Source organism: Microcaecilia unicolor, chromosome 1 (assembly GCF_901765095.1).
Source record: "Microcaecilia unicolor chromosome 1, aMicUni1.1, whole genome shotgun sequence".
NCBI classification, from domain to species: domain Eukaryota; kingdom Metazoa; phylum Chordata; class Amphibia; order Gymnophiona; family Siphonopidae; genus Microcaecilia; species Microcaecilia unicolor.
The window spans coordinates 84,721,237-84,747,538 of NC_044031.1; the positions used below are offsets into that span (position 1 = coordinate 84,721,237).

Sequence of the window (26,302 nt, forward strand, 5' to 3'; positions counted from 1 at the left end):
CTCTTCTTCCTTCGTTCTGTTTCTGAGTCTGACGTCGTCAGACTTCACAGAAACAGAATGAAGCCCTGCAGATCGCAAGGCTTCGTTCTGTTTCTGTGAGTCTGACGTCCTGCATGTACAACGTGCAGGACGTCAGACTCAGAAACAGAACGAAGGAAGAACAGGACCTTGGCTGGCGGGGGACCCTGCCAGCAAAGGTAGGCGACGGTGGGGGAGGGTTGGCGGTGAGAGGGGGGTCGAGAGGGTCGTCGGCAGGGGGGTCAAAGTTGTTGGTGGTGGCGGCGGCAGGGTGGTCGGCAATGGCAGGGGGGGTTTGGCGGCGGCGGGGGGGGGTCGGCAATGGCGGGGTGGGTCGGCGGCACCGGGGGGGGGGGGCCTAAAATGTTCCCCCTCACCTTGGGCTCTGGACCCCCCTCCCGCCGAAGTCTGGCTACGCCCCTGTTTTGTGGTATTAGCTTTTTTTTCCCTGGTGTTGTATTATTTCTTGTTTACTGTTTTAAGGGCCCTGTTTATTAAGCCACGCTAACTATCTAGCATTAACATGCTAAAAGGTCAGTGCGCCTATAGCGCGGCTAAGTTGTCTGGGGCCTTTTATTGAGGACTGATATCTCACAAATGTAACGAATAAGTAAAAAAAATTCTGTACAAACCTTGCCATAGAGCTTCGTCCAGCGAGCATAAAGCATATGTTTGCAGAGCCTTGAAGAACGCCCACAAGCTCTTTTTCCTGTCATGGCATTGATAACTTCAAGATCAGCATTGCCCATAATCCAGTTCACACTGAAATGTGGGGATTTTCCTGACTGGCGCATTTCAGCATGACTCACACCTGGCAGAGGTGAGAAAAAGGCTACTGAGCTCAACTGTAAAAACCTGATTTCTGTTCATATAGTGAGCCATTGTACGAGGTAAGCTTTTGCTGTTCCTGATAAAATTATTTTCTAAGAAAGATACACTTTATTATGCATTGCTATTGCATTGGTAATGGTAAGACAGATCTGATTTCTACAGTGTGGCATTCTGTACTTTTCACTTTATTGGAAAAGTGTTTATAATAATAGTACTCAGGGTAGTGCTACGGAGTCATACACCACAGAGAGATCACTACAGAGAATCACACGAAAATTCTTTCCGGTCAATATTCAGCAGGTGGCATTTTAAAATGCAGACTGCCGTGGGCAAAATTAGGTCCCAATATTCAATGCTGGGCCGTGTCTGGGCAGCAGTATTGAATATCCAGGGCCATGCCAGTATGTGCTGGATTTTAGGTGGGTCCCTGGTGATATGTAATTGACCAATATATAATTTTCTACAGGCTGCCAAATGTTAGGTGCTGGATTGCTACATGCCAAGTGCAAATTCTATATTGGCAATTATGTGCATAATTGCTATCATAGAATAATAATGTAAGTTATTTATTTATTTTTATTGGTTCTTATATCCCACATTATCCAAAAACAATATCAGTTCAATGTGGCTTACATATATTACAAAAGTTGAATTACAGTTGAGTGAGATGTGAAGATTACATAGCGAGAGAACAATTTTACAACTAGAGCAGTGTTATGATGATCAATGGAAATACTGAAATTAATTAGTATATTGAGATAAAAACTTTATAAACAAGAGCATTGTTAGGAATTTGCGGAAGGACAGGTAGTTAACATTATCTCTTATTTCTCTTGGAAGAGAGTTCCACCATTTTGTGCCTAAATAAGAAAAGCCGCAGGTAAATATCAGATTTGTATGTGATATTTTTCCAGTTAGGGAAACGCAGAGAGAGAGAGAGAGAGAGAGAGAGAGAGAGAGAGAGAGAGAGAGAGAGAGAGAGAGAAAGAGAGACTTGCCTACAGGAGGTTGGAAGGAGGAAGGTGGCTCGTGTAGAGCAGAAGCGGCAGATGAAGGTGGACGTAAGCTGTGCTGGGGATAGACCCTCTAAGTGGCCATGGGGAAACCCCAGGCGGGTGGCTAGGAGTTTTGTGACAACCAGTAATAAAGGGGCTGATATTCAAAGGGATTTAAGTGGGCAGGAGAGGCTCCTCCTGCTGAATAGTGACATTAAGCAACCAAAATGAAACTGGGTATGAGAGAGACCTTAAGGAGGCAGAGCTGGAGAGGAGTCAGCAGTTATATGGGTGCCAGGGATATTCGTGCTTGCATAGATAATCAGATGGATAGGACCGCACAAAAAGCAGTCTTATCTTTGCCTGGTTAGCTATCCAGATACCAGCACTGAATACTGGGATGGAGGATGGGAGGATCGGGGGGGGGGGGGGGGGGGCACCAGAAACCTCTCAGGTTGCTACCCGTAAATTATTGGGACATTGGCTGATATTCAGTGGCAGTACCTGGGTAGCTAACCAGGCAAAGATAGGCACACTCAATTATGCCAAGGACAATGGCAGGCATAAATGGACCTGCTTAAGGGGTCTTTTTACAAAGGCACAGTAAAAAATGGCCTGTTGTAGTGTGGGTGCATGTTTTGAATGCAGGTTGGGCCGTTTCTTTACTGTGTCTGGAAAAAAGGTTTTTTTTAATGGGCTGGGAAATGGACGTGTGGCAAAATTAAAACTAGCGTGTGCCTATTTACAGACTGAGCCCTTAACACCACCCATTGACTTAGCGGTAAGGGCTCACGTGCTACCCATGTGGTGACCATGCAGTGCGCGCCAACAGCTGATTACTGCTGGGAACGCCCCCTGTGGTAAAAAATAGAAAATTGTTTTCTTCCTTGGGATTCAGCACGCGCCAAACTTGGAATTACCACCAGGCGTATGAGCTACCCCAGTCAGAAACAGCTGATCACGCCAGGAACTGCATTGAATGAAGGCGCTACTCCGGCGCCGAAGAACTAGATTCTCGGCTGGCGGGGCCAGCAAACAACAAGGTATTTGAAGCGGCGGGGCGGGCAGCGACGGCGGGGGAAGGTTGGTGGCAGGAGGGGGGTTCAAGGGGATCGTCGGGAGGGGGCCAGGGCCAAATCTACGGGGGCCCGGGCCCTCCTCAGGCCCCACGTAGCTACGCCCCAGGGACAGGCACGTGGGATCTCTTAGAAAAGGGAGGAGTTAGTGGTTACTGTTACAGAATAGTGTATAGTCAGTTCAGCACCTAAATCATAATTAGTGCCAATTAACTGCTTGTTAGTTCCAATCATTAAATCATTGGTGCGCATTAGCTATTTGTTTTGGGCACCAATCTGGGATCTGTGCCCAATTTTGGGTAAGCTTTATAGAATCTGGGGGAAATAGCATGTGAATGTCAATTCTAGAACAGGGTACCCAGTAGAAGCCTATTCTATAAAGGAATGTAGGCACTAGTGCTGTCCGATTTGCAATTCGAATCGATTCATTTCTGAATAAAATTGATTTGTTTTATTCACCACCTGCACTCATCAGCCTTCACCTTTCACCGCATTCCTCTGTGGCACCCCTCTCCCTCACGCAGGATGTGGTGTCCTTCCCTCTCCAGACTGTCCCCTTCCCACTCTCCCCCACGGTTACCCTCTTTCCCAAGCCTTTGGAAGGATTCGGTTAGCCAGTGGGCACTGAGAGCACAGTCTCTGCATTGCAATCTGCATTGTGATGGAGTCTTCCTGTATTTTCAGCTTCTAGTGCTGTCCGATTCATTCACAGGCATTAGGTGACTACATCAATATAATCTTCAATGCTATTGATGTAGTCACCTATAGCATAAAATCTTCTGTCTGACCTCACAGGTTTTATAAACTTGGACTCCTCCTTGTAATAGTGTCTTCAGTTTGCGTCTCCTGCCTCTGCCCTTCATAAATAAGGGAGATCCTTCTAGCTAAGCCTGAGCGATGAAAGACTCAGAAAGTAATTAGAAGCCTTGCTTACTCTTATCCTCTCTTTGTTGTGCTCCATGTTGTACTAAAATCGTTGGTAATTTCAGTCCTTGAACCCACTCTACTGTATTGCATACACTTTAGAGAGGGTTCTGGGACTGAAAATACCAGAAATTTTAGCACAACATAGACAGCATACACTGCATGTTCTTGATGTTGTCCTAAAATGTCCCCGAACCCTCTCTAGTGTGGTATTTTTTGGTTTGACCACATAGTGCTTGACTTAAAAAGTAAAGTTTGTCTTACAGGCTCCCAAGCTATAATAAAAACCAGGAAATGACTTGTATTTGTATTAAATAGTATCCCTTTGATAGCACACTCAGGGAAATTTCCTTTTTGGCTTTAAGGATTTTTAGTCCCACCCAGATTTAGAGTTACAACACATGGAGGGGCATAATCGAATGTGAACGCCCATCTCCATGGGCGTCTATGTCCGAGAACGGGTACGTGAAGGGGTGGGACAGACCATATTTTTGAAAAAAATGGGCGTCCATCTTCCGCTTCGAAATTACGGTTTGTATGGACCAAAATGCCATGGATTTAGTCGTTTCCGAACTGGGCGTTTGTGTTTTTTTAGCGATAATGGAAAATAAAAACGCCCAGCTCAAAAACGTCCCAATCCAAGCCATTTGGTCGTGGGAGGGGCCAGGATTCGTAGTACACTCGCCCCCCTGACATGCCAGGACACCAACTGGACACCCTAGAGGTCAGTGCAATGAATTTCAGACAACGCTCCCACATGCATAGGTCCCTTACCACGGGTGCTGAGCCCCCAACCCCTCCCCCAAAACCTACTACCCACAAATGTACAACACTACCACAGCTCTTAGGGGTGAAGGGGGCACCTACATGTGGGTACAGTGGGTTTTGGAGGCCTCCCATTTACCAGCACAAGTGTTACAGGTGGGGGGGGGGGATAGCCCTGGGTCCGCCTGCCTGAAGTGCACTGCGGTACCCACTAAAAGTGCTCCAGGGACCTGCATACAAGCAGGCCTCTAGGACTTGTTGCCGCTGTATAATCTTGGCACACCAGTTGACACCTGAAGACTAATGTCTCCGAAAATGTCCTTTATTGGAATAAGCACATTTACTCACAGTTAACTGCAGATCAGAGGTTGTGCCCCACTGGCAAAGAGTCTCCCTGGTACTGAGATGAGCAGTAGGTCAGAGCTGGCAGAATGGTGTACAATGCCCTCTTTCAGCCACATTCAAGGTAAGAACTAAGTTCTCTAACGTGGCTAACACATGAAAGGGACCTAAAACTGGCTTACAAAAATGGCCACTACCTCATGGACTACCGGAAACATAATAGGGCACACTCTGACCCAGTAAGCAGAGGAAAAGCACCATGGGAGTAGAGCCTACCAACTACCAACATCGTGAGCATGTAACACAAGCCCAATACCTTACACCCACCACAATGCATTGCTGATGTGACTCTGCAGTGCCCTTAACAGAAAAGGTTTCACACTCACCAGGGAAAGGCTGTCAGAGGATAGAACACATTCTGCTGTCATGGAGGTGGGTACGGCATTTGAGGCTGGCATACAGGCTGGGAAAAAAAGTTTTTAAAGTGTTTTTTTTTTTGTTGGGAGGGGGTTAGTGACCACTGGGGGAGTCAGGGGAGGTGATCCCCGATTCCCTCTGGTGGTCATCTGGTCAGTTGGGGCACTTTTTTGGGACTTGGACCTGAAAAAAAAGGGTCCAAATAAAGCGGACGAAATTCTCGTTAAAAACGCCCTTCTTGTTTCGATTATCAGCTAAAGACGCCCATCTCTCCTCCGCCGATAACCACGCCCCAGTCCCGCCTTCGCTACGCCTCGACATGCCCCCATCAACTTTGTTCCCATATCCCCTTGCAAATAAATACTATTCAACATACTCGTGCATTTACATACAAATATGCTAGAATTCTAAACATTTACAGAGGTAATGAATGTGTAAATATAGTACCTATTTTATACAGCTGTCCTCTTCCAATGAGCGTAACTGGAAAGGGGGCACGGCCATGGAAGGAGTGTAGGTGTGTCGGGGTGTCAATGACATTTACGTGCATTGTTGTAGAATTCAGGAAAACGCGTGTACATTTAGGCATGGGCATTAATATCAGATTTTCAGTGGTGTGAATGGCCACGCCTAAATGTACACGCGTTCCCCCAGCCTATGTGCTATTCTATAAACTGAGTGTTACTGTAGATGCAGTTTATAGAATAGCACTACGCGGTTAGTCCGAGCCTTCATTTAAGATGCTCATGAAGTCCAATTAAATTTAATTATTGCCAATAATTGCTTGTTAAAAAGCCAATTATTAGCACTAACTGGCTTGTTATTCAATTAAACTTTATGCGCAAATTAGGCACGTGCCCAAATTTCTACATACAATTTTTGGCAACTTTTATAGAATTAGGGGATCAACCTAGATGGCTATTAGTCTCCTTTAGGTTTTTGGCTCAAGACAGCTGCTCAACTCAGCTGCTTCTTCTTCATGGCTCCCCTTAACCTATCTACCTTGGGTTAAATATTTAGCAAGCGGCAGTCAGCGTGTTTTTTTTTTTTTTGGCTGCTGCTGGCATTGTGCCTGGATATTCAGTGCTGGGTAATCCGTGTTTATGCAGTCAGCTATCTCTTATCTAGTTAAATGCGATATTTAGCACTTAACCCCTCAGTAAAAGGGTTTTTTATGCAGTCTGATTTGTTTGATTAATTTAGGGGCCCTTTTACTAAGCTGCGCGTGCCCAACGTGTGCCAAAATGGAGTTACTGCTCGGTTACCGTGTGTTCTTGCAGTAATTTCATTTTTGGTGTGCATCCAATACGCGCGTCTGGAAAATAATTTTTCGTTTCGGCTGCATGTATCAGATGCGCGCCAAGTGGTATTTGGTGTGCATAGGTCATTACCGCCCAGTCACTGCGTGAGACTTTACCGCTAGGTCAATGGCTGGCGGTAAGGTCTCAGACCCAAAATGGACGCGCGGCAATTTTCATTCTGCCTTACGTCCTTTTCGGCAAAAATTTTAAAAAGGCATTTTTTTGCAGGTGCGCTGAAAAATGATTCTGCGCGTGCGCCCAAAACCCGCATCTACACTACCACAGGCCATTTTTCAGCGCACCTTTGTAAAAGGACCCCTTAGGTGGTTAACTGCTGAATATCTGCCTTGGACCACCCACAAAAAGCCGGTTTTCAGTTCAGTTGATATTCAGGGGCACTACCCAATTAATTGCCACTGAATACCAGCGAATAGCCGCGCTAAAATGACTGAACCAGCCTGTAGCTTCTCCTGACTGGTTAAATCACTTTGAATATGATCCCCTTGTCTTTTCTGAAAAGCCTCAATCTCCACTACTGAAAATGAAAAACAGAACATTTTGCAAGAGAAAAGAGATGCTTTGAGTAACTGCAGGAGTACACAGTCATTGTGCAGCTTTAATACAGACACTGCTCCTTTACTCCTCTCACGATTCTTTTGTGGTTTAGGAGAGCTTCCTGTACCTAGAAAAGCTGTTAATTGAAACTGATTGATAACTGTTAACAAGGTCCTTGAACAATAACACCTATTCCAAAGGTGATAAGTGATGAAGAATGGCTTAACCACTGCACAGAAGCACAACATGCCATTTATGTAGTTTTGTTTTCATTTAAGTCCCTAGCAAAGGCTTGACAGTAATAACTGTTTTATTATATTATAATATTTTTCTAATAAGACAACAAATAACTTGTAGTTCAGATTAGTAATGCTGAGGCAACATATTCATTTTAAATGGATGTATATGTATTTCTCTGTATCTGCATGTAATATAAATCATGAACATCTGGAGTTTGTTTCATGGCTACATTTTTTAGTAACAAATTTTGTAAAAGCTTATAAAAGCATTGAAGCATTTAGGAAGAAGTGGAGGAGTGGCCTAGTGGTTAGCGTGGTGGACTTTGGTCCCGGGGAACTGAGTTCAATTCCTACTGCAGACACGGGCAGCTCCTTGTGATTCTGGGCAAGTCACTTAACCCTCCATTGCCCCAGGCACAAATAAGTACCTGTATATAATATGTAAGCTGCATTGAACCTGCTATGAGTGGGAAAGTGCGAGGTACAAATATAACCAAAAAATATTAAAAAAACAAAATGGCAGCCTTTCCTCGAGTACAGTAATAATTGTATTACAATGATTTAAGAAAAGGCATATTCATCAATTTCAATACAACTAGAACCAAAGAAGCTTAGAGGTACAACGTGATTCAGGAAATTAGGCTTATGGATTCTCAGTTTTTCACATATGCACATGTGGAGTCTCACTCATATACACATGCAATCTTAGTTGTACAAGCAGGCTCTGTCATACAGTCATAAATAAGAACGTAAGAATCTCCATACCAAAGGTCCATCAATCTCAATATCCTGTTTCCAACAGTGGCCGTGTCAGGTCACAAGTACCTGGCAGGATCCCAGAAAGAAGCTACTTACTCTCAGGCATAAGCAGTGACTTTCGTCAACCTTACTTATAATAATGATTTTTGGACTTTTCCTCCAGAAATTTGTCCAAACGTTTTTTATCCCAGTTATGCTGTATCTCCTGTACTGACATTGATTTTTAGTCATATACATACACAGGCATGAGCATATGCATATACACGCCTCCTACTCTCAACTGTGATCCCTTTTCTCTTCTCCAGTCATGATGACTATCACTCTTCCACTCCTTCCCCCAGGTCCAATTAGTCAGGCCCATCCTGTCAAAACCCAGCTCTCAAATGTGGGTTTTCAACAGGGTTATCTTGCTAACTTTGAATGCTAACTGCATGAATTTAACTGGGAAAAGATGTTACTCATCTGACACATGTTTATCTGGTCAGGCTTTCCAGCAATGAATTTTCAATTTAGCTAGCTATCGATAAATTTAGATGAACATCCACAGGAACACAAATAGCAGGTCTAAATCAATTCGACATATTTTGAAAATAAAAACGAAAAGTAATAATGGGTCAGTTTTCAGAAACTCATTGAGTATTTAAGATAACTATGTCATGAACTCCCTGTACCTGTTGCCTCAACCCCATGCCCAGGACATTGCCACCTCTTTTCCCTGCAGGGAACTTGGACATTTTTAAAGGAGGGAGGTTTCTGTGAGTACATATCAGGCTGACGTGCAGTACAGGTGGCCTACTCCAAACATGGCAGCAGAAGCCAGAATAGGTAGAGATCCATCCTTCCTCCTTTCTCCTTCCCAGTCTGAAATAGTATTTAAAAGGTCTCCTATTTTCCCAGATGTTACTAAATCTACACAAATTAGAAGAAAAGACTTTCTAGCATTGAGACCGGCTACCTTGGCGCTGGGGGCTACCTTTAATTTAAGTTACCCATGTAAATGCAATATAAAATATTTGGGTGTAAAATATGTTTTCTTTAATCCTGTTCATTTGAAGCAATTTATAGATTTGAAAAAATTGTCATGAAGCCTGTTGGATAGTAGCAGTATTGACCTTCTAGCGAAATGGAATAATTATAAGTGGATAAAACTGTTAAGCATTTCTTTAGTTTTTGTTGCATATAGATCTCCCGTGTGAAAACGGCTCTTGTCCCGTCTAATTTGTGGTCTAATATAGGATGCATAATTATGTTTCTGGAACTAAAACATTTTCTGTAATTTTGTTTTATTTACATCTGATTTTCCTTTTCAAGCGTGTTGAAGGCTTGTAATTTAAAAATGATAACTAAAGAAATAAAAAAAAAAAGGTCTCCTAGAGAATGATCATTTGTGCAGTGTTATTGTAATATATGCAGACACAGCCAGGGAGGACAAAGGAGATATTTGCTAACTTAAATCCCAGCAAGAATAGTTCTGTCATTTTTTCTGGGCACCAGTCGCAGTGAAACCAACCCTGGACATACTTTTTGGACCTTCTTTGAAGCTTCACATGCTGCTATTTGTACAGTTGACCGTGCATTGAATCTTTGCTAAGGTTTGTGATATTTACTGCTAGAAATGCCACATAGAATCCTACAAGAATCAGCCATTGTTCCCATGTTTGCTGAACACGGAATGTCTTTGGGTGAGTCACAGACTACTGCACAAAATGTTCCCACAATTACTGATCACTGCCCCATTTGCATCTGCGGCATCTTCTGCTTCTGCTTGTTATCCCCAACATTATCAGGGGCATTTTCGAAAGAGAAGGGCGCCTATCTTCCGACACAAATCGGGAGATGGGCGTCCTTCTCTCAGGGTCGCCCAAATCGGTATAATCGAAAGCCAATTTTGGGCGTCCTCAACTGTTTTCTGTTGCGGGGACAACCAAAGTTCCCGGGGGCGTGTCGGCAGCGTACCGAAGGCGGGACGAGGGCGTGCTTAAAAGATGGGCATCCTCGGCCGATAATGGAAAAAAGAAGGGCATCCCTGACGAGCATTTGGCCGACTTGGTCCACTTTGTTTCACAACCAAGCCTCAAAAAGATGCGTGCAGGATGTCAGAAACAGAAGAAAGCCTTTTGCAAGAAGAAGAAGAGGACCTCGGCTGGCAGGGGTTGGGGTCCCCCGCCAGCAAAGGCAGGTGATGGCGATGACGGGTTGGCGGCGGGAGGGGGGGTCGAGAGGGTTGTCGGCAGGGGGGTCCGGGGCCAAATCTACGGGGGCCCAGGTCCCCCTGGCCCCACGTAGCTACGCCACTGTGCTAGATCAATTAGGCGTAATTGGTAGAGATGCATGCGGATCCCCAATTGGTGTCAATTAAATGCTTGTTAACATTAATAATTGACTCATTTTTCTTTCTCTTTCATGTCCTGATGCTCAGAAGCAAATGTGGGCGCTAGATGCCATTAGTGCCGAACTAGCGCCTGTGTTTGCTGGCACACCATGCTTGAAGGCCCCCACCATGGGAAATAGTGAGCATGCTGAGTTATATCGTATCAAGCATACAAATAGCCAGTACGATATAGCTGGTTAGCTACTATGCGGTAAGGGGAAGATTCTACATATGGTGCCTAAAAATTGGTGCTGAAATCAGTGCCGATTAAATATATTTATAATAGGTGCGTAGATTTATGCGCCGATTATAGAATATGCTTAGTTCATATTTCAGCTCCAAAATCTACGCACATCCATTTACACCAACGAAAACTTGGTGTAAATCTCTGCACGTAGATTTAGATGCACTAGGCCATATTCTATAACTAGGCGCATAAATTTCGGAATGCCCATGAAATGCCCATTTCCTCACCCACAGCCATGCCCCTTTTTGACTGTGCGCATTAGAAGTTTTTGCGCACATCATTACAGAATACACTTAGCGAGTTGTGCACCTAAATTCTAATCAGTGCCAAATAGTGCTCATTATTGTTTAAGTGCTGTTATCAGTGTTCATTAGCTTGTTGAATCACTTGGATTGTTATAGAATCCACACCGATTTCTAGGCGCACTATATAATATCCGGGGGTAAGCAGTAATATTCAGTGGAGATAAGTGGCTATCTCGCGATGAATATTAGCACTTTGCCTGCTTAGAGCTATTTCATCAGCCAGGAGCTGTACCTGGCCACTTAAATAGCGCTGAATGTTGGCTGGCATAGGTGAAACTCAAAAAGGGGCGTGGCCATGGCAAGGACATAGGTGGGTCTGGGGCCTTCTCAGACATTAGGCACGTCATAGAATACTTGGCAGTTGGGCTCCAGGATTTACACCAGCTTTTGGCAGGTGTAAGTCCTCACGCCCAAAGTTAGGTACAGGAAGCGTGCTATGGTAGTATTCTGCGCAGGATGCACTTTACAGCATACTAGCCTAGCAAGGATCTTAATGGCACCTAACTTTGGGCGCCATTTGCTGAATACGGCCTAAAGTAGGTACCCTAAACTCCTCTCTTTTCTTTTATGATTTTGTACTGAGGATAGGATAGCACCCAATACGCTTCCATTTTCTATTTGTGCAGGCCTGGTGAGAACTTGCTCTTTCTGCTGTCAGCTTGGCAGGAAAGGAAGGCAAAAGACACTTTTCCCACCAACATACAGACATTTATAACCTCTGGGACTATCTAGCTCCTCCCCTGGCTTTTCTTTTCAGGAAATCTAGCTAGAAAGTTCTGGGTAAATATTAAAGTATGCTGCTGAAAGGGCTTGTAGCACCCCCTGAGTAATCAGTAAATGGTCTATCCAGTCTGCCCAACAGTCATAGTAACATAGTAACATAGTAGATGACGGCAGAAAAAGACCTGCACGGTCCATCCAGTCTGCCTAACAAGATAAATCATATGTGCTACTTTTTGTGTATATCCTACTTTGATTTGTACCTGTGCTCTTCAGGGCACAGACCTTATAAGTCTGCCCAGCACTATCCCCGCCTCCCAACCACCAGCCCCGCCTCCCAACCACCGGCTCTGGCACAGACCGTATAAGTCTGCCCAGCACTATCCCCGCCTCCCAACCACCAGCCACAGTATAAGTCTGCCCAGCACTATCCCCGCCTCCCAACCACCAGCCCCGCCTCCCACCACCGGCTCTGGCATAGACCGTATAAGTCTGCCCAGCACTATCCCTGCCTCCCACCACCAGCTCTGGCACATAAGTCTGCCTAGCACTATCCCTGCCTCCCACCAACCGGCTCTGGCACAGACCGTATAAGTCTGCCCAGCACTATCCCTGCCTCCCAACCACCAGTCCTGCTTCCCACCACCGGTCACACTCATTATCAATGAATGTGATATAAAATACTTGTTTCTCTTTGACATTTCTGAGACATAGACCACAGAAGTCCACCCGGCCCTGTCCTTAGGTTCCAACTACTGAAGTTGTCATTGAAGCCCACTCCAGCCTATCCAAATCCGTCTTCTCAATTGCGGGACACAGACTGTAAAAGTCTGCCCGGCACTGTCCTTACGTTCCAAATTACTGGAGTTTCCGTCAAAGCCCTCTCCAGCCCATCCTAAACTGTATTGCATATAGAGGACTCAGACTGTACAAGTCTGCCCAGCACTGGCCTTATTTTGTCACATCCAGAGTCGGCATCTAAGTGCCACTCGGCATGCAAACACACATGCAGCCATTTAAGTTTTGCTTTTTATACCATTCATTTTCTAATTAGAGATCCTCTGTGTTCATTCCATGTGTTCAGCACAGAAAATTAAATATCAACATCTGGTTAGGTCAGGTTCACACCTGTGTCACATATAAATCTGAGTAATTATATTTATTTTTCTTACATTTGTACCCTGTGCTTTCCCACTCATAGCAGGCTCAATGCGGCTTACATATTATATACAGGTACTTATTTGTACCTGGGGCAATGGAGGGTTAAGTGACTTGCCCAGAGCCACAAGGAGCTGCAGTGGGAATTGAACTCAGTTCCCCAGGATCAAAGTCCACTGCACTAATCACTAGGCTACTCCTCCACTAGCAACATTCTATGTAGAAGCCTCCCCTTGCAGATCAGCAATGCGGCCACGTAGGCTTCTGCTTCTGTGAGTCTGACGTCCTGCACATACGTGCAGGATGTCAGACTCACAGAAACAGAAGCCTGCGCAGCTGATCTGCAAGGGCAGGATTCTACATGGAATGTTGTTAGTGGAATAGCAACATTAACATTCCATGTAGAATCTCAAACAGTAGCAACATTCCATGTAGAATCTCAAATAGGGAAAGGGAAACGGGACTTGATATACCACCTTTCTGTGGTTTTTGCAACTACATTCAAAGCGGTTTACATAGTATATTCAGGTACTATATTTGTACCAACCTGGAGCAATGGAGGGTTAAGTGACTTGCCCACAGTCACAAGGAGCTGCCTGTGCCTGTAGTGGGAATTGAACCCAGTTCCCCAGGACCAAAGTCCACCACCCTAACCACTAGGCCACTCCTCCATGTGATATAACATCACATGACTTTCTGACAGTACGAACTGCCTGTATATGGACAATTTTAGGTACATTTTTCTTATTTTAGTTTAATATCCACACTTTATAATGCATGCTACAAAAAGGATGACCAAGCATTTTGAAAAGCAAATTCCCCTCATTTTGATTTTAATTGAGAACAATATCCAGTACCATCTAGAACCTAGCAATGACGCTCCTATGCAGACTGAAATTTGCCATGTGTTATCTGTAAATTTCACTTCTCTTTTCTCACATTTGGTGGACTTTCTAGCTCTGACTTGCTGTCTTAGCACAGGCCTAATTTTAGCAGCAGAACAGTGAGGATTTGACATTGAAGGCTTTGACATTAACAGAGCTCCTTCTATCAGCTCAGGAGAAAATTGGTTTGGGATTTGAGATAGAAGTGGAATGTGAAATTAAAGCATTGTGTCACCCACAGGTTTTACTAAAAGGTATGCAGAACGTGCAAAAATAGTGGCTGTTCTCGTTTTCCTTTATTGTTTATTTCTTGTATTCATAGGACACAGCAGGATCTGCAGATCCATCCCCGGAGCAACTCAGTGCTGAGTCGCTTGTGAAATGAAACAAGTCTTCTGCAGTCAGCTGGGCAGCTTCTGCTTTTCACTAGACATCAAGTTGCATTTTTGTAGCACAATAACCAACCAACAGCATTTTCAAAGTTTTCTTGTCTGTTAGTTTTTAAATGAAAGTAGCTAAAATATTTTAAAATACACCAGTTTCAGCTCAAGTTAATATTCAGGCTGCCGATAATTCAGATATCTTAGGAGTTATTAATTACCAGCATGAATAAATATATTCAGCTTAGAGACTGCCACAGGATCAGCAAATATCAAGGCAGGAATTTTGAAAAATTCCTTTGAAATTTCCAGTCAGGTGAGTGTTGCTGGGGACTATGATGAAATATGTCTTGTCTAGCTTTGATATCATTATATAGTGTCAGATAAATATTTGAAAAAATGCTGCCAAATATCTTCAAAGGATATAATTCACTGCTATGCATCTTGCCATATTCTATTTCTTAAGCAGGTCCTAATTTTGCCTAGTTGGTCTTTAAAGAAAGATGTAATAAATACATGGCTAAATATTAGTGCTTATTTTTTCTTTAGAAAAATTTCAGGTTGACACTCAAAAACACCTATGTGGTCAGCACCCAAAGCTAATCGCATAGATACTAAAAAAAAAAGAAAAACATTCTATGCCAGTTAACAGATATCTGTTGATTAATAAACTCATGCCCAGATGATCGAAAGCCCCGTGCTGTTCCAAACGGCGCTATAAAAATAGCACTGGAATAGCACAGAGTGGAGGAGTAGCCTAGTGGTTAGTGCAGTGGAATTTCATCCTGGGGAACTGAGTTTGATTCCCACTGCAGCTCCTTGTGACTCTGGGTAAGTCACTTAACCCTCCATTGCCCCTGGTACAAAATAAGTACCTGAATATATGTAAACCGCTTTGAATGTAGTTGCAAAAACCTCAGAAAGGCAGTATATCAAGTCCCATTTCCATTTCCCTATTTGAGATTCAACATGGAATGTTGCTACTATTTGAGATTCTACATGGAATGTTGCTATTCCACTAGCAACATTCCATGTAGAAGCCTCCCCTTGCAGATCAGCAGTGCGGCCGCGCAGGCTTCTGCTTCTGTGAGTCTGACGTCCTGCACGTACGTACGATATTCTCACCCCCACCAGTACTGGCCTTCCGACAACCACCCAACTTAAAACACTAGCTAATCAGAAGTAAACTTCCATCACAGACTGAAAAGGAACAGAAGGGCACACTTCCCTGTAATTTATCCAGTTGCAAACTATGTCAAAATATTTCACAGGACCCCACAGTTACCCACAAAGGAAAGATATTCAACATAAAGGGATCTTTCACTTGCTCATCTTCCAATGTGGTATATATCATTCAGTGTAAAAAATGTAACGAAAGATGCTATATTGGAGAAACAGGCCAGATGCTTAAGACAAGATTCAATTTACATAGACATCACATGAACAATACTGGTGCCAGTAGGGTTCCCACGCCTGTTGGTCAACATTTTACAGGACCAGGACACTGTACCAGTGACTACACAGTGAGAATCCTGAAAGGTAACTTTAAAACCATACAAGAAAGTAAGACCTTTGAAGTCAGAATGATTGAATATTTTAACACCCAACAGAAAGGACTTAACAAGGATCTGGGGTTCCTAGCCCATTATAAACCATAAAGCTGTATTTCTCTGTTGATCACCCCACCCCTCAATTATCCACACCCATCCTGTTAGAATATCAATGATATGCTTTGATGTCCCCATGCATACCTCCGACCCACCCCCATCCTCCCACCCTGTCAGACTGTCATAGTAATGCTTGAATGTTTTCACTTATATACACTGTCAGCTAGCACATTTGCTTATTTCCGATCTTACGAAGAAGGGCAACCTTCGAAAGCTAATCAAGAAATGTATTAAGTTATGTCCAATAAAAAAGGTATCATCTTATTTTCTTTTCCATGTTTTATTTTGTTTGATTTCTATTGATATCATTGGGCTGGAAACTCCACCTATTTTTCTTTGCATTAAATCATGACAGTGCTTTTAGATTAGTGTCAAATCCTTATAAGATTCAAATTCACTTAATCAAAAATACAATTAGAGGGGCATAATCGAATGAAAACGTCTATCTCCATGGGCGTTTATCTCCGAGAACGGGTCCGTGAAGGGGCGGACCGAACCGTATTTTCAAAAAAAAAAAAAATAGACGTCCATGTTTTATTCGACAATTTGTGAGCTGCGCGTTTTTGTTTTTCAGCGATAATGGAAAATGAAAGCGCCCAGCTCAAAAACGAATAAATCCAAGGCATTTGTTCGTGGGAGGGGCCAGGATTCGTAGTGCACTGGTCCCCCTCACATGCCAGGACACCAACCGGGCACCCTAGGGGGCACTTTTACAAAAACAAAAAAAAAGGTAAAAGAGCTCCCAGGTGTATAGCACCCTTCCCTTGTGTGTTGAGCCCCCCAAATCCCCCTCAAAACCCACTGCCCACAAGTCTACACCATTACTAAAGCCCTAAGGGGTGAAGGGGGGCACCTACATGTGGGTACAGTGGGTTTGGGGGGGTTGGACGACTAAGCATTAAGCAGCACAATTGTAACAGGTAGGGGGGGGGGGATGGGCCTGAAGTCCACCTGCCTGAAGTCCACTGCACCCCCTAACAACTGCTCCAGGGACCTGCATACTGCTGCCAGGGAGGTGGGTATGACATTTGAGGGTGAAAATAAAAAGTTGTGAAACATCATTTTTTTGTGGTGGGAGGGGGTTAGTGACCACTGGGGGAGTCAGGGGAGGTCATCCCCGATTCCCTCTGGGGGTAATCTGGTCATTTAGGGCACTTTTTGGGGCCTTATTCGTGAAAAAACAGGGTCCACGAAAAGTGCCCTAAATTCTAGCTACAAACGCATACTTTTTTTCCATTATCGGCGAAAGATACCCATCTCTGTTCGGGTGATAACCATGCCCCAGTCCCGCCTTCACAATGGCTCCGACACGCCCCCGTCAACTTTGTATGCTTCTGCGATGGAGTGCAGTTGAAAACGTCCAAGTTCGGCTTTCGATTATACCGCGTTGTTCGTTTTTGTGAGATAAACGTCCATCTCCCGATTTAGGTCGGAACTTGGGCGTTTTTCTCGTTTGATTATAAGCAGGTTGGTATACCAAGTTCAAAAATTCAAGGTCAGATCAAAAAATGGCTCATTAGAGACTTATCTGCAGCTTGCTGTAAAAACTGAGCTTTCATCGTCCAAGATAGCACTCATCCTTCATTATTCATTTGACACTAATCTAAAAGCACTGTCATAATTTAAATGACCCCACCCCACTCGGGCTTTCTTTAGTTCAGGGCACTCGGATCAGGGGGCTTCTTCTCCTTCAGAGAGACAGGCCTCTTCTGCGCAGAACATACTCTCACACAGGCAGCTTCTCTCTCAGGTCAGGACTGCCCATGACTGGACACACGTAGGACAGAGTCCTCAGGAATATGGGGCCCCTCTGCCATGCCACTCCCTTCCAGCTCCTCACTCTGCTCTGTCCACAGCCCTGCGGCTATCGCTGTTTGCCCCACCCCGGCTTGTCTGTTCTTCTGCCACTCTGCTCCTCTTTTGTCCCCGTCTGCTCTGGACCCACTCTCTTTCCTCCTTTTGACCTGCTTTGCTGCTCTGCTCCTCCCTGGACTTGCATTTGGCTTTCATTCTCTCTCACAGGTTAGGGTATAACTGCTGGAGGACCTCTCTCTCTCTCTCTCAAATTACTTACAAACCAACTTTTCTTTTCCTATGCAGGCTTGTTTTTCCTGGTCTCCAGCTGCTATCTCCTCTGCTCAGGGTTGCCTCTCACCATCTGCATCTTCTTCTCTGTTCAGGCTTGCCTTTCCTTTCCAGCCTGCAGCCGCCTTTCTCCTCAGGCTTTTTGTTTCCAGCCTGCCTGCCACCACTCCTGCCCGGGATGATCCTTTGCCTCCTGCATGCAATGTCTGGGCTGGCTTTCTCTCTGCCAGCCTGCAGCATCTCCTGCCTGGGCTTAATTCTCTCTATGTCTCTGCTCTTACTTCCTGCTTCTTAGCTTACCTCTCCCCAGACTGCTGCACCTCCTGTCTCATGATTGGTGGAAATTTGCACCCTTTTTCAGACTCTGGCTCCTATTGGCTACTGTCCCTTTCTCCCAGGTTTTCTCCTGCCCTTCTAGTTCTCAACACACACTGGGGTCATTACAGCTTCCAGCATCTACTGAGGTCATCCCAGCTCCCAGTGTCCTCCGGGGCCTCCCACTAAAAGTAATTTTTAAAAAAGTTAACCCCTGGTTACAGGCAAAATCAAGTGTTTTAGCCGGACAGGAACTTCTTCTGCCTGTTTCAGTGGCGTATCTAGGGTAGTTGACACCCGGGGCTGGTCATTTTTTAACACCCCCCCCCCCCCCCAAATCCAGTACTAGGCATGCCGAGAATACAAAACACTCAGGACCTATAGAGCAATTCTACCATACCATAAGCAGTCATTTCTACGAGTCACACAAGGAAAAGGAAAGCATCTTAAACACTACAGTGAGCACTAGAACATCAATTCACCTATTGTAAAACGAAACCAGACAGAATAGTACAGATCGTAGATCCTGCACAGTCAATGCCAACTGAAAGCCATGTCTTTTTCACAAACACAGATACACCCTAATCCACTATAGAATAAGTAATCATAAACTTTCTATTTAGACAAAAATTAAACTGAACCCCCAATGCCAGACTCTGCATACAATGCAACACCACAGAAACAGAAACTGTCCCCTAGTACTGTGCAAAATATAAAGACAGATGTAAATTTGAAAAAAACTAACAAGTACCAATCACCACTTTACAAATTAACAAATAGAAATAAAAGAAATATAGAAAGTAAAATAATACCATTTTATTGGACTAATACATTTAGCTTTCAGAGGCCAAAACCTCCGTCCTCTGGTCAATACAGTACAGTGCTGTTACAGTATCCTATCCTGACCTGAGGAAGGGGGTTTTGTTCTCCGAAAGTTAGTCAAAATGTATTAAAATTAGTCCAATAAAAAGATTACCTTATTTACATGTTCTATTATAAACATTTAACACATCTACAATACTTTATCCTAAAGCAAAAAAAAATAAAAAAATATATTTTATTTACAGTTTGTTGTCTCTGGTTTCTGCTTTCCTCATCTTCTTTTCACCGTCTTCCTTCCATCCAGCATCTGTATTCACTCTCTCTCTCTCTCTCTGCCATCCAGTGTCTGCCCTCTCTGCCGTCCCTTCCATCCACTGCCTGCCCTTTCTCTCTGCCCCTTCAATCCACCATTTGCCCTCCCTCTCCCATCCATCCAGGGTCTGCCCTCCCTCTCGCTCCCCCTTCCATCTAGGATCTGTCCCCTCTCTCTCTCTGCCCCTTTTTTCAGCCCCCAGTTCCAGCCCCCTTCTCCCCTCTGAACACCCCCACCCCAGTCCCCTTCTCCTTTCCCCTTCTCCTGTCTGAGACCCCCACCACAGTCCCCTTCTCCCCTCCCCTGTCTGAGACCCCCACCCCAGTCCCCTTCTCTCCTCTGAACACCCCCACCCCAGTCCCCTTCTCCCCTCCCCTTCCCTTCTCCCCTCTGAGATCCCCACTCCAGTCCCCTTCTCCCCTCCCCTGTCTGAGACCCCCACCCCAGTCCCCTTCTCCCCTCTGAACACCCCCACCCGAGTCCCTTTCACCCCTCTCCTTCCCCATCTCAGTCCCGTTAAAACCGGCGAAGCAGCATCGCAGGCAGCGCCCCTCATGCCCTGCTTGTAAAACAAAAATCAAATCTCCTTCCTTTTCCTCGTCTTGACGTCGACTCGGGCCTTCCAATCAAAAGGCCCGAGTCGACGTCAAGACGAGGAGGAGAAGGAAGGAGATTTGATTTTTTTTTTTACAAGCAGGGCACGAAGGGCGCTGCCTGCGATGCTGCTTCGCCGGTTTTTTTAATGTGCGGCGCCGCGGGAATGGCCACGGGAGGCGGCGGGAGCGGAGCACCCCCCCACCCACTGGCACCCGGGGCGGACCGCCCCCACCTTGGTACGCCACTGGCCTGTTTTAATCTCTTTGAATAACAGGCTGTAGATTTTTACATAGAAAATGCCAGACAGAAACAAAGGACTTCAGAATGATTAACAGAAAAAAAAAAAGATATTTTTAGATGGATCTGGCTTAATCCCTTTTTAAAAAATTTTCTCACCACTGAGTGGCTTACACATGATTGCCTAGTATACTGAGCAACTATATTTAGCCATCCCAAAGGTCAGATTTACTAAGGCTTTTCTCTCATCTGTATCTATAGGGAAAATGTTTAGCACATTAGGCCCTAAATATAGGTGTTCCCAGGGCTCTCGTACATTACGGATGTGATGTAGTGGTTGGATCTGTAAATCACAATGTTGGAAAGTCCCAGGCCTGTTGTTCCAGACTCAGTGGCACAGTTGTATCACAGCAAAGCACCTTCCTCCCTAAGACACTGACTTTGTGTTTAAAGTACCCTTCATTGTGGTGCCAATGGAACAGTTTTGTGGCCCTTAAGTCATAACAATCTGTAGCAAACAAGGTAGTTTCACAGAACATGTGGAGTCCAGGCCAAGTCAGGAGTGACATCATCATGTCAACTGGAGCTGGCTTTTTCTTCTATACGAAGGACTATAAACAAAAATAAGGTGGACACTCTATCTGAGCAGCCCCTGCTTGGTGTCTGACTGACTATCTGAGGAAGACTCTGCCATCTGCTGGACATCTGCATCAGGTTGTATAGCTGTCATGTGGAGGAGTGGCCTAGTGGTTAGGGTGGTGGACTTTGGTCCTGGGGAACTGAGTTCAATTCCCACTTCAGGCACAGGCAGCTCCTTGTGACTCTGGGCAAGTAACCTAACCCTCCATTGCCCCATATAAGCCGCATTGAGCCTGCCATGAGTGGGAAAGCGTGGGGTACAAATGTAGCAAAAAAAAAAATGTTTTATAAGTGCTGTGGGTTTAGAGTAGCAGACTAAATTATAAGTCTGTCTAAGGTAATGTGCATTTATTCTGAGCTGTTTCTGTGATAAGACCTGCACTGTCTTCATTCCTGCAATTTTCATAATGTTTTTGCTGCTATTGTAATTAAATAAGCACTCTATTTTTATAATACCCTTGGTGTGGAGTCAGTTCTCTTTATTATTTGGGTGTTATGAGCTTAGTCTGTAGATAAAAGGAACACATTTACTTTCTGACACTATATTGTGTAATGCCAGAATGTGGCAGAGTCATATTCTTCTATGGTCCATGCTGAGTGTCATGTTCCTAATGACACCCTAAAAGGTTGTTATCGGTGTATGCCCCACACCTCAGTTACTCTATAATTGAGTCTCACTCTCCCTCATCCAGGAGTTGAAAGTTAATAAATCCCCCAAAATACATAAATATATTATGCATTTTAAATTGAATATATAGCTATTTTTTAAAATGAGAAATCCATGCATTGCTTACAATCAGAATATTTAAAACAAAGACATGTCATAAACAAAAGAGAAAACAAATATCTGAGATATCTGAGAAGTAGGAAAGATCTTTAGGTAAACTACTTAAATGCAATATTTTATAAACATTTATATATAGCCAATATTGGACAACCTGCTACTTGACCTTATTTGCTTTCATGCTTTGAGCTAGGCACAGCTACTATGGTTTGATAAAACTGCTGGAAGTGCTGTTTTGCTATTCAAGCAGGTACTGGCTTACCACTGAGGAGCGGCTGATTGTGTCGGTATGGAGTTGGCAATTGACCAATATCTCCTATTCTATGGCTCATTACCCTGGAAAGGTGACCAGTGTGATGAAGGCTTCCCACAACGATGCTGTGCAAGTAGATGGGTTCAATAAAACAGCTGAGAAGACCACCTTGTAACCCAAGAATGTTCCATCTGGAGTAAAACAAAAAGAGGAACATGTGTAAAGAGTGGGACAGAATGAAAGGAACTGCCTGAAATGACTCTTAAGCAGGCACAAACATGTTCTCAAATTCATTTACCGTATTTTTCGGACTATAAGACGCACTTTTTTCCCCCAAAATTTGGGAGGAAAATGGGGGGTGCATCTTATAGTCCGAAGGTAGAGATTTAAAGGCCACCCGCCCTCCCTCCGAGTTCGGGATCGCCCTCCCTAGGGTTACCTCCCCTCCCCCCAGCCCTGTCACCACCTCTCCCCTTACGCGATCTTCCCTGGTGGTTTAGTGACATCGGGGCAGGAAAGAGCCCCCTCTTTCCTGCCCAGTGCGCTGCTCTGCATCCTCCTGTATGCTGCCTGTGACGGTCTCGGCGAGATTCAAAATGGCTTCTGAGAATTGAAGTCTCGCGAGGCCACTTCAATTCTCGGAGGCCATTTTGAATCTCACCGAGACTGTCACAGGCAGCATACAGGAGGATGCAGAGCAGTGTGCTGGGCAGGAAAGAGGGGGCTCTTTCCTGCCCCGACGTCACTAGGCCAGCATGGAAGATCGCGTGAGTAAGGGGAGAGGTGGTGACAGGGCCAGGGGGAGGGGAGGTAACCCTAGGGAGGGCGATCCCGAACTTGGAGGGAGGGATTCGGACAAGACGCACCGGAGCACCTAGGTTTTAGAGGAGGGACAAAGTGCGTCTTATAGTCCGAATTTTTTTTTCCTATTTCCCTCCTCTAAAACCTAGGTGCGTCTTATGGTCCGGTGCGTCTTATAGTCCGAAAAATACGGTAATTATCAGGAGTTTTGTGACAGCACCAGAATTGATAAAATGGAATGATTCAGACAACCGAACAGCATTATTTTAAATTAGAGAATGAGAAACATAAAATATATTAGCAGATAAGGATCATATAGCCAATCTAGTCTGCTTAATGTACTTCCTGTTAATCACAGACCTTAGCTTTTTGTTTACTTCATTTTGGGCTAGGTACTAACACTGCTAACTCAAATTATTAGTAAATAGGCCCTACTGCATAAAATAGGACTCTTGGCAAAGCGAATGCTACATACCTGTAGAAGGTATTCTCCGAGGACAGCAGGCTGATTGTTCTCACTGATGGGGTGACGTCCACGGCAGCCCCTCCAATCGGAAATTCACTAGCAAAGTCCTTTGCTAGTCCTCGCGCGCCCTCGCGCACCGCGCATGCGCGGCCGTCTTCCCGCCCGAAACCGGCTCGAGCCGGCCAGTCCAGTATGTAGCAAGACAATACACTTCAAGGGAAGACACAACTCCAAAGGGGAGGCGGGCGGGTTTGTGAGAACAATCAGCCTGCTGTCCTCGGAGAATACCTTCTACAGGTATGTAGCATTCGCTTTCTCCGAGGACAAGCAGGCTGCTTGTTCTCACTGATGGGGTATCCCTAGCCCCCAGGCTCACTCAAAACAACAACCAAGGTCAATTGGGCCTCGCAACGGCGAGGACATAACTGAGATTGACCTAAAAAATTTACCAACTAACTGAGAGTGCAGCCTGGAACAGAACAACAGGGCCCTCGGGGGGTGGAGTTGGATCCTAAAGCCCAAACAGGTTCTGAAGAACTGACTGCCCGAACCGACTGTCGCGTCGGGTATCCTGCTGCAGGCAGTAATGAGATGTGAATGTGTGGACAGATGACCACGTCGCAGCTTTGCAAATTTCTTCAATGGAGGCTGACTTCAAGTGGGCTACCGACGCAGCCATGGCTCTAATATTATGAGCCGTGACATGACCCTCAAGAGCCAGCCCCGCCTGGGCGTAAGTGAAGGAAATGCAATCTGCTAGCCAATTGGATATGGTGCGTTTCCCTACAGCCACTCCCCTCCTATTGGGATCAAAAGAAACAAACAATTGGGCGGACTGTCTGTGGGGCTGTGTCCGCTCCAGGTAGAAGGCCAATGCTCTCTTGCAGTCCAATGTGTGCAGCTGACGTTCAGCAGGGCAGGAATGAGGACGGGAAAGAATGTTGGCAAGACAATTGACTGGTTCAGATGGAACTCCGACACGACCTTTGGCAGAAACTTAGGGTGAGTGCGGAGGACTACTCTGTTATGATGAAATTTGGTGTAAGGGGCCTGGGCTACCAGGGCCTGAAGCTCACTGACTCTACGAGCTGAAGTAACTGCCACCAAGAAAATGACCTTCCAGGTCAAGTACTTCAGATGGCAGGAATTCAGTGGCTCAAAAGGAGGTTTCATCAGCTGGGTGAGAACGACATTGAGATCCCATGACACTGTAGGAGGTTTGACAGGGGGCTTTGACAAAAGCAAACCTCTCATGAAGCGAACAACTAAAGGCTGTCCTGAGATCGGCTTACCTTCCACTTGGTAATGGTATGCACTGATTGCACTAAGGTGAACCCTTACGGAGTTGGTCTTAAGACCAGACTCAGACAAGTGCAGAAGGTATTCAAGCAGGGTCTGTGTAGGACAAGAGCGAGGATCTAGGGCCTTGCTGTCACACCAGACGGCAAACCTCCTCCAATGAAAGAAGTAACTTCTCTTAGTGGAGTCTTTCCTGGAAGCAAGCAAGATGCGGGAGACACCCTCTGACAGACCCAAAGAGGCAAAGTCTACGCCCTCAACATCCAGGCCGTGAGAGCCAGAGACTGGAGGTTGGGATGCAGAAGAGCCCCTTCGTCCTGCGTGATGAGGGTCGGAAAACACTCCAATCTCCACGGTTCTTTGGAGGATAACTCCAGAAGAAGAGGAAACCAGATCTGACGCGGCCAAAAAGGAGCAATCAGAATCATGGTGCCTCGGTCTTGCTTGAGTTTCAACAAAGTCTTCCCCACCAGAGGGATGGGAGGATAAGCATACAGCAGGCCCTCCCCCCAATCCAGGAGGAAGGCATCCGAAGCCAGTCTGCCGTGGGCCTGAAGCCTGGAACAGAACTGAGGGACTTTGTGGTTCACTCGAGATGCGAAGAGATCCACCAAGGGGGTGCCCCATGCTTGGAAGATCTGGCGCACCACTCGGGAGTTGAGCGACCACTCGTGAGGCTGCATAATCCTGCTCAACCTGTCGGCCAGACTGTTGTTTACGCCTGCCAGATATGTGGCTTGGAGCACCATGCCGTGACGGCGAGCCCAGAGCCACATGCTGACGGCTTCCTGACACAGGGGGCGAGATCCGGTGCCCCCCTGCTTGTTGATGTAATACATGGCAACCTGGTTGTCTGTCTGAATTTGGATAATTTGGTGGGACAGCCGATCTCTGAAAGCCTTCAGAGCGTTCCAGATCGCTCGTAACTCCAGGAGATTGATCTGTAGACCGCGTTCCTGGAGGGACCAGCTTCCTTGGGTGTGAAGCCCATCGACATGAGCTCCCCATCCCAGGAGGGACGCATCCGTAGTCAGCACTTTCCGTGGCTGAGGGATTTGGAAGGGACGTCCCAGAGTCAAATTGGAGCAAATGGTCCACCAATACAGGGATTCGAGAAAACTCGTGGACAGGTGGATCACGTCCTCAGACCCCCAGCGGCCTGATACCACTGGGAGGCTAGGGTCCATTGAGCAGATCTCATGTGAAGGCGGGCCATGGGAGTCACATGAACTGTGGAGGCCATGTGGCCCAGCAATCTCAACATCTGCTGAGCTGTGATCTGCTGGGACGCTCGCACCCGCGAGACGAGGGACAACAAGTTGTTGGCTCTCGTCTCTGGGAGATAGGCGCGAGCCGTCCGAGAATCCAGCAGAGCTCCTATGAATTCGAGTCTCTGCACTGGAAGAAGGTGGGACTTTGGATAATTTATCACAAACCCCAGTAGCTCCAGTAGGCGAATAGTCATCTGCATGGACTGCAGGGCTCCTGCCTCGGATGTGTTCTTCACCAGCCAATCGTCGAGATATGGGAACACGTGCACCCCCAGCCTGCGAAGCGCCGCTGCTACCACAGCTAGGCACTTGGTGAACACCCTGGGCGCAGAGGCGAGCCCAAAGGGTAGCACACAGTACTGGAAGTGGCGTGTGCCCAACTGAAATCGCAGATACTGTCTGTGAGCTGGCAGTATCGGGATGTGTGTGTAGGCATCCTTCAAGTCCAGAGAGCATAGCCAATCGT

General features: G+C 45.7%; 1 protein-coding gene across 1 annotated transcript in view; it reads right to left on the reverse strand.

Annotated features, from left to right (window-relative positions):
• The window catches only part of ADARB2 (adenosine deaminase RNA specific B2 (inactive)), a 379,575-nt gene that overhangs the window by 14,405 nt on the left and 338,868 nt on the right, over positions 1–26,302 (reverse strand). Inside the window, exons 9-10 of the mRNA XM_030199275.1 lie at positions 22,009–22,190; positions 651–829 (exon numbers count right to left, since the gene is read on the reverse strand). Coding sequence (XP_030055135.1) covers positions 651–829; positions 22,009–22,190 — 361 coding nt within the window. The remainder of the gene's footprint in view (positions 1–650; positions 830–22,008; positions 22,191–26,302) is intronic.